The 13,092-nt window shown below is 42.6% G+C and overlaps 1 protein-coding gene across 1 annotated transcript in view; it reads left to right on the plus strand.

Moving 5' to 3' along the window:
* grid2ipb (glutamate receptor, ionotropic, delta 2 (Grid2) interacting protein, b) overlaps positions 1-12,108 on the plus strand; it is a gene marked incomplete at its 5' end in the record, with an annotated part of 33,548 nt that extends 21,440 nt beyond the window's left edge. The window contains 16 exons of the mRNA XM_079214512.1: positions 110-244; positions 1,135-1,220; positions 1,495-1,645; positions 2,219-2,520; positions 2,744-2,788; positions 3,306-4,082; positions 4,542-4,694; positions 5,068-5,155; positions 5,709-5,798; positions 9,374-9,570; positions 9,655-9,810; positions 9,888-9,974; positions 10,062-10,191; positions 10,496-10,614; positions 11,251-11,415; positions 12,009-12,108. Of these exons, the coding sequence (XP_079070638.1) occupies positions 110-244; positions 1,135-1,220; positions 1,495-1,645; positions 2,219-2,520; positions 2,744-2,788; positions 3,306-4,082; positions 4,542-4,694; positions 5,068-5,155; positions 5,709-5,798; positions 9,374-9,570; positions 9,655-9,810; positions 9,888-9,974; positions 10,062-10,191; positions 10,496-10,614; positions 11,251-11,415; positions 12,009-12,080 (2,753 nt within the window). The 3' untranslated portion in view covers positions 12,081-12,108. The remainder of the gene's footprint in view (positions 1-109; positions 245-1,134; positions 1,221-1,494; positions 1,646-2,218; positions 2,521-2,743; positions 2,789-3,305; positions 4,083-4,541; positions 4,695-5,067; positions 5,156-5,708; positions 5,799-9,373; positions 9,571-9,654; positions 9,811-9,887; positions 9,975-10,061; positions 10,192-10,495; positions 10,615-11,250; positions 11,416-12,008) is intronic.
* Positions 12,109-13,092: the final 984 nt, after the last annotated feature.

The following is a 13,092-nucleotide window of genomic DNA, read 5'->3' on the forward strand; positions in this document are numbered from 1 at the left end:
ATGTACTGTAAGGCTGTTTCTTTATAATTAACACCGATGCAAACGAGCAGCTGTACATGATAAGCTTGAGATCAACAAAAGCGTGTGCGCGTGCGTCCGTGTTTTGCAGCCGTGTCGGAGCCTGACGTCGGCCCGGAGCACCACCGCCGGAGCAGCTCCATGCGCGTGACGGGCACGTCGTACCGCGGCATCGTTCGGGAGAGGAGCTCTGACGACTGCATCATCGGGACTCACCTGGGAATGGGTACGCTATGCTGCACATGGCGACAGCAAGAGCGAGGAGTTACTGCCCTGTCGCTCCAAATCAGTGTAATCTCTACAGGGTTAAATCAAGGTTTTCAAAAATGTTCCAGCTCCATTCTAGAACAAAATCTTCTCATAAATTAAGACACTCGCAACTGAACAGAGATTTTTTTTAATTTTTTATAATTATTTGTTTCTCTTGAAACCTAGCTGAGTAGCTCTGCTGAGATTCAAACATTCTTACTATATCAACTTAAAAGGTTGTGCTAGTCAGTGTTTTGTTAATCTGAACCTGGAATCTGTTATTCCAGGTTTAACAACGACTGTAAAGTGAGTGTGTTGGGTTACAATCCCCGGACATGCAACGGTAATCTGTGTAGAAATGGTAAATGAGCTTTCTGCAGCAGTTACTGTCCTATTTATATTCCGTTGGTCCTCGAACCCACCAGTCGCTCCAGTTGAACGGCTCAGAGCTTCGTAACCAGGCTGTGTTCGTACTGGTCAGCTCCCAGGTGGGAATCTGTGTGATCGTTAGATTGTTGCTGAAAAAGAGGTGTGCTCAGCAAATCCTCTGTGGATATTTGAAGCTTACATGAGACAAAAATGGCCTTCATACATTCATTTATTAACTCCATATCTCATCTTTGCTTTTCAACGATATCCCCGCGCTATCAGGTTGGAAGCACATACAGTGTTTATTTCCAGTACATTCCATTCATGGTTTCCACTGTTTTCCCTTTGCCATTGCTAACCCCTGCACCAGGAGCTAAGCTTTTGTCTTTTGTTCCTCTCTGCTTCATCCTCTCTGCTTCATCCTCTCTCCTGTCTTGGCTGGAATTGGATGGAAGCAGGAGGCTTATGTGTTCCTCTTCATGCCTTATTGTGCTTTAGGAATTCATGTGGATGAATCTGGGAGCCCGGAGGAGAGGCAATCAGGAGACGGAACCTCCTTCCCTGAGTCCCCTGACCTCAGCCATGTAGGTATAACTGCAGCTTTTCAGCGCCTAGCTTCTCAGCAACTGGCATACTGAATGCTAGTTATGTTATCTGTGCTCTCTAGCCTCACATTATTTGAAGGTCCGCTGGTAATTGCTGCAATTTAACACGTGGCAGTACAATTTAATTCGTTGTTGCGGTTGACCTGTGGTGTGCAAATTGTTCCTAAAAACACGCTTTAAAAGCAACAGACCTTCAAAGCGAATGTGTCGCAGCGATCGTGTGCTAACCAGCTGATCATGCCTCCACCTGTAGATGACAGGGGTGTACACGGAGCTGGAGAATGTGTACGCAGGGAAGAGTGTGTCGCCACTGCAGGGCGGTTGCTCAGCAGAGCCAGAGGGGCCGGGACAGACTGAGGCCTACGGGCGCTCTCTCTCCCCCCTCACTCTGCCCCCTCTCACAGGTACTCTGGGGCTGACACACACGGCTAAACACACACACACACACACACACACACACACACACACACACACACACATTGTGAGCATGGTTTTAGGCACAATGTTTTCATCAGTGGTTCACAACCATGTGCCGTTTAGGTTTGATGCATTTGTAGAGTGAATTATTGATTTAAAATATAGTACAACCTTGAGCCTCAATGGCACATGACTGATGCCATGTTCAAGTCACTCTAGATTTGCTGTAAATACAAGCTGCTGAATGGGGAAACTTTGATGTAAACATATATTAGTAATGGTAACATCTCCTCTCATCTGCAGCCTCGTGTTTCAGTCATTTTCAGTGTTTAAATGACTTTGTTTTACCAATCCGATGTGAACATGGCCTCAGCACCACTGAACATGTTCACGTTAGGACTCTTTTTGTTGCTATGGTAACTCAAAAAGGATCCTTAAGGCGACAACGGGGCCAAGAATGTCGTACATACTAAAGTTCTTTGGACGTAACCTCTGCAGCGTGAGCGCCGCATGTAGCTCAGGTGAACACAACCAACCATCTTTGATTCACTTCTTCGCAGGTAGTCGTAAATCCGGGCTGTCCCTGTCCTGGAAGGAGCCTCTCCCCACTCCCGTGTATGAGATCCACCACCAGAGCAGCGTGGACTCCAACCCCTACGTCAGCCTGGAGAGCCCCCCCGCTTCCCCTCAGCACTTGGACGGCGACCCCAACACGCTGACCCGCCGCAAGAAGCTGTTCACCTTTTCCCGCCCGCCTCGCAGCCGGGACACGGACAAGTTCCTGGACGCTCTGAGCGAGCAGCTGGGCCACCGGGTCACCCTGGTGGATGATTTCGTACCCGGGGAGAACGATTACGAGGAGGTGAGGAAGACCCACCTCAATCTACTGCATCATCTGCTGTAATTATGCACACACTTAAGAGTACATGCTTTGATTTCACACACAATTTTGCTGTTGTGCATTTGTTTATATCAAATAATAAGCAAATTCACATTTGACTGAAGTAATAACATTGTAGTGCTGCATGTTTACATTAGAGCAGCTCTAATGTACGCTACAATGAACACTTGTGTCACATGAACAGATATATCAAGGTGGTTGTCATGGTTTCAGAAGAAGAGGGGTGCCTGTAAGTAAAACATGATACTCAGTTACACCGTAGAGTCTAATTTAATAAAAGGTTACGTTTTTATCTAAAGGTGCTTGCTGACGTAAAAATCATCAAACAAACATTACAGCCGTGTTACTTCTTTGTCAGCGTGTTTGTCGTCAGAAACGGGGAGAGCAGCATTTTGTACACAATTACCTGAGTTCGTAAAACTGATCTTTTTTTATTACTTTTGGTATTTTACAGTTAACACATTATTCTATTGCAGTTCTTGTGTTACTTAAATAGATGGGTTGTGGGTCACTGATAATATATTAAGTGCATGCATTTTAAAATGAGGTTATTTTGTTTTATGTTGTCGTCTTTGATGACTTTTCTGTCCCATTACTAGGTAAAAAGAGAAAGATCCAGATTGATAAGCTAAAGATAAATAAATAAATAAATAAGGCCCAAACAATGCATCTTTTATTTGCATTAGAGTACGTTGAGGTGTGAGTTGTGATTTTCAGGCCTGATGTTGTACTTCTCCTCCCTCCAGATGAGTTTCCAGGAGGACCAGGACTTGGGCTTCATGCCTCGCCAGCTCAGCAGTGGCAGCAGTGAGGACCAGAGTAGCAGCGACGAGGTCTCCTCTCCCACCTACTCCTCAGGATCTGAACCCATCCCGCCTCCTCCCACCCAGAGCCCCCCGCCTCCCCCGCCTTTCCAAGCTCTAATACCGCCCCCTGTCCAATTCACCGACCCCCTGCCGCCGGTCCGCTTCTCCCCTGAGCACGTCCCCCGCAGCCGCATGCCCTTCCAGCCGCACCACCCCATCATCCCTCCTCCCCCGCCCCCTCCGAGGACCATTTTGTCCAGCCGCCCTCCTCTAAACAAAGGGCTCTCTACCAGAGAAGAAGCAGAGAAAACTCACCAGCGCTTTCAGACCACCAAGACGCCCCGCCTCTCGCACAGCCACACTGTCTTGGGTACCACCACCCTACGCTGCTCCCAGCCGTCTCGGCCCTGCTACCTCCCCCGGCAGCTCAGCCAGCCCCAGCCTATCCTGCAGCCCATCCACCAGCCCTCCACACAGCCCTCCCCTCAGGCGCTGAGGCCGAGCCAGCTGGTCCTCCAGAGGCACCACCAGCTCCACCACCAACACAGCTACCAGGGTCCGCTGCCGCCGTCCCTCCAGGAACACGGCTTGTCCCAGTGTCTGAGTCAAGGCCCCGCGGGCTCCTCGCTGCTCTCCAAACATCCGACCTCCCACTCCACCCTCCCCAGTCACACGAAAACCTATGAAACAGCACGACAGGAACACCAGTCACAACAGGTAACATATACATTTGCAGTAGTTTTCAAAACATGGTGATGAATATCACATGCCACAGCAGTGAGCGTCTAGCAACAGAACTTTGAAGGTTTGCTGCAATTTTTGGCATCACACAATGTGTATGCACATGTAAGACCTTGAGATTGACAGAACAAAGACAACGCTGCATCCTTTGGCAAATCCCTTTGTCTTTGGTTCTGTTGCACATTTCCAGAAATCCAAATAAAATCACAAAAACATTTTTTAAAGGAGAAATGTGAGAAAAAGATTGTAAATCTCAAGCAAATTCAGCTTCTGTGGAAATATGGGTGTGCAGTATTGAGTCTGATCTCACCGTTTATGTCTAATGTGAGAGTTTGTTCGATGATTCCAACACCGCTTGAACAAAATGCTACAAAATCTCTTTTATGTCGTATATGTCCTTTAGTAGAAGATTAATATGTAATATAAATCTCCAAGGCACTCCCACCCCCGCCTCCACCCCTTCCTCCATCTTGTGACCCGCCTCCGCTGCCCAAGCCGGGCCACCACGCCTCGGACGCCAACCACATGAGCGTGAAGAGGCTGCGTTGGGAGCAGGTGGAGAACTCTGAGGGAACAATATGGGGTCAGGTGAGTCATTACATTAGTCTTTGATAATGTGTGATGAAAAAAAGAAAAGAAAAGCGAATTTTATTGGCTCTGTCTGAAAGCTCAGATACAGTAAATACAGTAAGATTACGTGTGAATCTTCACACATTGGCTGTGAATATTGTCACTCCTCCATTCCTCTTCTCATATTTGGAAAGACCTACTCATCTTGTCTGTGGTGTCTCTGATGAGTCATGGCAGCATGGAAGCACTAATCTTGTATTTGTAAATAGAATACATTACGTGCTGGATCTTTGGGCTCGCTTTACAACCCTATCGGATGGGAAAGAAAATTGTGTAAAATAAATAAAGCCTTGCCTGTGTCCTCAGACTGTGTCCTTGTGTCTATGTTTAGCTCGGAGAGGACTCAGACTACGACAAGCTCACTGACATGGTGAAGTACTTGGACCTCGATCTGCACTTTGGGACTCAACGCCGATCCAGTAAGTCGTTGTGTACTCGTGGTCACCCGTTCTCATACTGCGCTGTCACCGTCATATATTTATATACATTATGCTTACATTATGTCACACAGTGATGATCCAATTGATTCGCAGAGGAACCCGTTTATAGTGAAAGTAAATATATGTGTTGTATCTATTGACGTCTCCTGTTTTGTTTGTACCTTCACAGTTATGATGTTCTGCATAACCTGTTTTGGAGCTGCTCCATTCACCTGTTCATCAAATCCATTCTCCATAAGGCACCACATAACGGCCCACTCTCCCGTGTTTACAGAGATCCATAATAACGCAGTAATAACACAGCTCTGCCAAAGGAAACACACTCACTGTACTATTACTTATTATAGACCTCCAGATGTTTTGACTTCTAGTGACTCAAAGCAGAGCTGTGTTATTAGCCCATCAACCTGCCACTTCTAGCCACTGTGTGTCTGTGCGTGTGTGTGTGTGTCTGTGTGTGCGAGTCTGTGCGTGTGTGTTGACCCCCTGGTGCCTGGAGAACACATCCTCACACTGTTGTTAATATTATCAGTGTCTCCTCCAGCGCCAGCCTTCTTGCCAGAGAACTTTAAAAAGAAAGACGTGGTGGAGATTCTGTCTCACAAGAAAGCCTACAACGCCTGTGAGTACCATAAAAACAAGGCCGATCGTCACACCTGAAAGGTCGTGTTTCCAGTCCGTGAGACGGCGGCAAAATCACACATGTAACAGTATTTTACGATCGCTTCAAATCATCGCCAAAAAGACTCAATATATTATCCCTTTTGAAAACCAACCTATTTTTAGGCCTTTGCTCGAAAATTGCCAAACTAAAAAGGGTGTATCTTTGCAACCACGAGGGCTATTTAAATAATTTTGGTGTTATAATAAACGGCTACACATGTGAGATTTTGTTCAGATGTGTAAATATCAGTCTATATGATACTGGTTAAGAGCAAATGAAGATGGCACACGGCAAAAATTAAAAGGTTTCAGGTTCGCCTAGAAAAAAAGCACTTTCAGGATGATTATTTCTTTGAAATGATGCAGCTGTAAGGTCCAACTCTAACCCAAATCATAGCACAATATGTGAACATTCTCTCTGCAAAGGTTGACTTTGTTAAAAAGAAGCAGATCAAAGTTAGAGAAGGTTTAGTACAGAGAAAATTCATGTGAGGTCCCCAAAATTTGCATTGGGGCACATTTGCGCACATTTGTGACATTTGAATTTTCTCATGTACCAAACCCTATATTTCACTTGTATATTGCTTATGGTGTTCAATACATCCAAATACAGCAGTTTGGGGCTTTTTTTCCATGAAACAAGCTATGATTTACAGTTTTATATAACAATCGCCTGGGGGGGGTTTAAATGCAAAACACTGAGATCGATTTTCTCAATTGACTTGATGCACTTCACTTGTTTTATGACTGCAAGTGATGGCAAGTAAAATGCATTCACTTAACTTTTCACACACAAGTGTCACGTAGAAACATTGTTTTTCAAAAACATGCAGACCCTGTCCTCAGTGTCGGCTCTCACGACATTCTTAATGTCAATGAAAAGGACAACAGTTGTCATTCTGGATAATGTTGTGTTACATCAGAGTGTAGTGCAGCATGTCAGGAGAGACATCCAACAGCAACAACAATAACGGCCTCTGTTACCCAATAAAAGTGAGACTTTCTTTTGTCAGTTTGGAAAATTTACAAACACTATGCAATTTCCAGTTCAGGTTACACTCATAGGTCTGTGGTGAAGATACGATTAGCTTTGTCTCACAAAGCTTTTCTATTCAAAGTGACAGAAAAACACATTGTAGGTGAAATCTATGACCTAATGTAAATGACGGAGCAGTAAGCAGACATTATATTATGTTTATCACTACTGAAAGACTGCAGGTTTGAATTTGATGCACTGTGTTAAAAAATAAGGTTATTTGTCATTTTTCTGTCTTGAATGAGGAGTTTTTTTTTTTTTATTGCAGTATGTTGTTCTTTAAATGTGTCTTAACTAGTTCAGGCTAACATGCTGTTACCAGGCTTTAATTATCTTCTTAATTCTCATACAATCTTTGGTTCTTTGAGCTCATTTTGAGGATGAAATTGTTAATCATGGAGTTCTCGTCAATAAGCGCTCTTATTTTGAAAAGGAAAACCTGCTCCGTGTTAATATTACTTGCAGTTCGGTGAGGTAGGTGTGTTGGGAAAACGTCCAGCATGTACTGGGGCAATAAATATTTTGTGTGTGTTTCTGCGTTGTTACTGGTGTTATTATCTATCTATTGTGCTGCACAATGTTTCCACACTTTCATCACTGTTAAACAGTTTGATGTTAACAGTTAACCTACGAGTGATGTTGGTGCATGATAGGTGAAGGTTCTAATTGAACATGAAAGAGACTTTTGGTGATAATGAGAAGCATGCTTTTACCATGAAACCTTAGTAAAACAGCTTTGATTGCACAATTCTTCATCTTTCTGCAGTTAATCATTTGCCACGTTTTAGTTATTCTCATTTCGTCAATTCAAATGCCAAATTCTATTTGTAACAGTCAGAATCTTTCAGTTGAGTTTGTGTACTTTTTGCTCACACTATTTCCAACTATATTTTGTTGTGTATTTTTTTTATTATATTTCTGTATTTTTGATCATGTATAGGTAACCCTTTTATTGTGAAAGAATTACAGCTCATCATCAGATCATAATGATTTCTCAATAACCTGCATGTTCTCATCTAAAATCACAATTATTATTAACTCTCTTCCATCATAAATCTAACAAAGAGAGCCATTTGTATCTGTAAATGAGTTAATTTATGGAGTTATTGATCATGATCCAGCTAACTGTCAATAATCTTGTACTTTGTGTTACTGTTGACCTGCTGTATTAGTTTCTGTAAGATGTCTTTCTTGCTGCTGTGTTTCCTTAATTCCATATTAAGAGCGCTGCCACAATACTGACTGCCGTCATCCTTTCATTCTTGTGATTAAGAGAATAAATGTCCATGTTCTCATGATGAAAATGTGTCTTCACTTGGTGATCCAAAAACAACAGGTTCCACTTTATGATTAATAATAATGAACTGTTTGTTCATAGCTCATTAAAAAGTGCCGGGCTCTCTCTGAACATGATCATGCACCAACATCACTCAGAGCCTGATCGCATTCACAGGTAGTTTCTAGGTGTGAAACGGTAATGAAAGTGTGGGAATGTTGTGAAGCACAATGTAGAACAAAGGAACACCAAATGCAGGAGCACATGAAATGACACTTGTGTTGTTACGTTGAATCTATTGCCCCAATGCATGCTGGGTGGCTTCCCAACACACCTCCCTTATTTTACTGCAATCACAGCACTCATAAATGCTATTCATGCTCTCAACTCAAGCCATTTTGCCTTAATTTTAAATAAGAGTGTAATGTTGTCACACGATCAGCACTCAAATCATAGAAACACTGAAGACAGTTTAAATGCTCTACTCATTTAACCTTATTTCAAAATAATAGCACTTATCCAAGATAAGGTCATCCAGGATTGATGCATCAATCCTTAAACTGTGCTCAAAGAAGAAAATGAGATCTGCAATACTTGTTGTATCCTCTTTGAGCAAATAGCCACAGCCAACACTGTATTGATGAAAATGTGTTTACAGCATTACATAGACCATTCTATTTTGAATTGCAACAACTATTAAAATTGAGTAATAAACATCATGCGCTGAAAAAAAGGCTAAACGGTTAAATACAAGTGAAAAGCTAATTTTCTTTAATTTACTTTGGTTTCTGTTAGAGTGAGTTGTATAAAAGTGGTACATATTGATAATATCTTAACTGCCTTGGATGCATGTGTAAATAACATACTGTATACAACAAATGAAAAAGTGAAATTGAAATCAAATTTTGGACAATAAGCATCAAAGTCTCTATTGAAGACAAGCAGATGTGGCCCTGTTACATTATGTAGACTCAACTAAATTATACTGTGGATGAAACCTGTATTACAAGTTAGTTTTTTACTGTTAATTGCCAGCTTTATCGTGGGATTTGGGATTTAATAATACATCTGACACCACAGAAACCTAGTGAGAAATGTGAGTAATACATGATGGAAAATTACACATCATCCGAGGGGGAAGAAAGGTTTGGTTGGAAACATGTTGATCCTCTTCACAATACCTCCTCATCTTCCTCCTCCTCCTCCTCCTCCTCCTCTGCAGCCATCCTCATCGCTCACCTGAAGCTCTCCGCCAGCGAGCTGCGTGAGGTCTTGATGAACATGACCACCGACCGGCTGGAGCCCGCTCACATCAAGCAGCTGCTGCTCTACGCGCCGGACGACGAAGAGGTCAAACAGTACGAGCAGTTTGAACAGGACCCGGCCAAACTGAGTGATCCCGACCAGTTCATTTTCCAGGTACGCAAGCAAAGAACAGCCAGCCCAAGTTGGACCAATTAAGACGGAACGATTTCCAGTGAATGATTGTTTTGTGGGTTCCAGATGCTGATGGTGCCCGAGTATAAAACCCGTCTGCGAAGCCTCCATTTCAAGACCACCCTGCAGGAGCGGACGGAGGAGATGAAGGTCGCGTATGATTACATCTATAAGGCCTCAGTGGAGCTGAAGAGCAGCAAGAAACTTGCCAAAATCCTGGAGGTAAAAAGAAGGGAAAAAGAATGTGAAGCCATCTAGTTTTACATTAATTGTGGTCATTAAGTTGTTTTCTTTTGCAGTTTGTACTCGCAATGGGGAATTACCTAAACAACGGCCAGCCCAAGAGCCACAAGACGACTAGTTTTAAGATCAACTTCCTCACCGAGGTCCAGCAGTAACTTCAGCCACGTTACGTTCATCTTCACTGTGGTTTTTTATTGGGGGTCATTCATTCCTTTCTTTCTATCTCGCAGCTAAGCACAACCAAAACGGTAGACGGGAAATCCACCTTCCTCCACATTCTGGCCAAGTCGCTGTGCCAACACTTCCCTGAGCTGCTCAACTTTTCCAGAGACCTCACAACAGTGCCTCTGGCAGCCAAGGGTACGCTGATGTTACAGCTGCAGCGCTCTTTAACTCTGCTTCTCCTTCCAAAAGAATTTAGCAGCTAAATGCAGTGAAATGCTAATGTCCACAGCAGGGCAGGCACACTTAACTAAAAGCATCCAATGTCCTGGTGATTTATGCAGTTTGTTTAAATGACTCTTGCATGTCTTTATAATAACCTGGTTGTTCAAACTGATTTGCCTAGTTTCTTGCTGCAGTTTTACAATAATTAATGTAGGGTGTTAATAACAGCTACTGTTTTGGTAACTCGTGACCTCATAGTCCATGTCCCTGTGTTCAGTGAATCAGAGGGCCATCACAGCAGAGCTAAGTGACCTTGGCTCCACCATCCTGGACATCAGGAAGGCCTGTCTGAAGATCCCTCCCACCTCTGAGGACCACTTTGCCTCCGTCATGAGCGTACGCTAACTGCTTTAAATATAATACACATAAAACGTAAAGTAGTATATATACTACGTCATGGACTCTACATATTTAACAGAAGAAAATGAGACTGCTATGATGTTTCTCATTGAACTCTCAGAAAGTGTATATGGCACAATGTCTTAACTATTTTTATATCTTTGGATCATTTTCATGCCAAATAATGAACATTATTTTGAAACTGTATTTTCATCAGGATGTAAAAGTCATCATTGGACTCTTAAATATCCTGAAACAAGCTTGTTTTGTAAATTACAGACTTAAGTAAATACAGTTCAGCACATGATGGATGCATTTTTAACATGTGGTGTTCTGGGAATCACGAGAGATGTATTTGAAAAAGAATCGTAAGAATGAAGGAAACCGGCCAATGTATCCTGACTTTTAGTGCCTAGTATAAGCCCCAAAACACTGGATACTCCATTTCCCATAATGCAGTTCACTTACATCTTTTGTTAGATCTCCATGCATGGTACACACATCTTGCCACCACCTCTAGTTTGTATAAAACGGGCTATAGAATACAGTATACGGTTTTCACAGGCTGAGTAGAACTCCTCGTGACACAAGTACATCTGCACTCTTTAATTGTGTGACCCTTCGCACTCACAGAGCTTTTTGGAGAACAGCCATCCTGCCATCCAGTCTCTGGAGTCTCTGCAGACCCAAGCAATGGAGGAGTTCTCCAAGGTGGCTTCCTTCTTCGGAGAGGACAGCAAGTCCGCCAACACGGAGTCCTTCTTCGGCCTCTTTGGCGAGTTCATGTGCAAGTTTGAGGTGAGCTAATGAACTGTACCGTTGTCTTCATCTGTGTCGATAGAAGCCGCGAGGATGTAATAGACTCATATTTTAATATATGCAGCAGGTGTTCGACAGATTCAGACCTCCAGAACAATGAGTTCAGCTGGTGGTCCACACAGACTGACAGCAGCCTGCTATGACCTTTATTCATCATTTTAATGGCATACTATATTGTGACATTTTTTTAATGGAATTTCTGACATACTAAACTATGACATCTTACAACATTTTTTTTAATGACAATTCAGGGTTTCTTGCCAGGCCTATAAGCTTTAGGGAAAATATGTATTTATAAGATTATTTTTAGCTGAAACCTAGAATACTATACTATGATATTTGTTTACAACATACTATACAGTGACTTATTTATCATTCAATGGCTTACCATACTATGAATTTATGTTGACATTTATGTTGCATACCATACTATGTTTTTAATGACACGCCAGCTATAAATTGATTAAGCTGCGGAGTGATGCCGTCTGTGGAATAACCAACTGTGCTCCAAATCTGAAAAATAATACGTGGAAGAGTATAAATCCCAAGCGATTATGGGTTTTGTCTTGCAGAGAGCCCTCACTGAAACCCAGACTCCAGAAAACCCCAGAAGTCCCAGGCTGTCTTCCCCTCTGGCCTGGTGAAGGAAGAAAAGCGTGCAGACGTCCGGCCAAATCGACAGGCCGGTCGGCTCTGATTTCACTCTGCTCTCCACAACCAAAGTGCCAAGATCACACACAGAGACACTCACCCCAACGGGAACAGAGACCACGTCTGCTTTAGCAAACAGAATGAGAACACACAGTATTTATCTGTAGATAAGCACAACAGCTACCGAGTGCTCCGTGCGCTATTTTACTGTTATTTCAGGTGTCAACAGGAACTCACCGCACACTGATGACTCAAACCAGTCTTTACATTATTTACATCTTTAATAAAAACATTACATAGTAGATAGTAAAAAAGGTACATTAGGGAAACCAATAATGCACATGTTGATGGCTCCAGTGCATCTTGATGCTGCATTACAATGAGATGTAAGTAATAACAACAACTGGTCTGGATGTTTAGATTACTTGCTATGTTTAATACATGACAATATAAAGTTTATATTTTCTATCGGATCATATTTGAAAATTGTAAAGATTAAGCGTAGATGTAGACTGACGACGCAAGGTTATTCACAAGTGTAGTTTAATAATTTCAAATAGATTGTATCATTGAAATAATTCCAAATTCAGTGGTATTTCAACTCAACATTCAGTTGAGTTGTATTCAGGAGTGATTCAACCTCACAATCTTCTCTGCTTCTAGAATTTAAATTCTTCTGGCCTCACTTGGCCGTCATTTTCAGCATGAATGACAATAACGAATGTTTATAGAAAAAATAAATTACATTAGCCACCATACTGGTAACCAGTAAAACCAGTGGGCTTCACTGGCCGAGACATGAGGTCATCCACCTTTTATAGTTAGCCTTTTAGACTCCAGTGATCACATGCCGACTGGACTCAATAGTGAAGCAGCCACAGAAATCTGTCCGATCATGTGGGGAACGCTTTGTCATCAGCGTTGCGATTTCGCCTGCATGGACTTGAAAATTCATTGAATAACATTTATTTGCCAAACATTATTCAGGACACCTTCCACAGTGAG

The sequence above is a fragment of the Taurulus bubalis genome (assembly GCF_910589615.1).
Source record: "Taurulus bubalis genome assembly, chromosome: 2".
In the NCBI taxonomy this organism is placed as follows: domain Eukaryota; kingdom Metazoa; phylum Chordata; class Actinopteri; order Perciformes; family Cottidae; genus Taurulus; species Taurulus bubalis.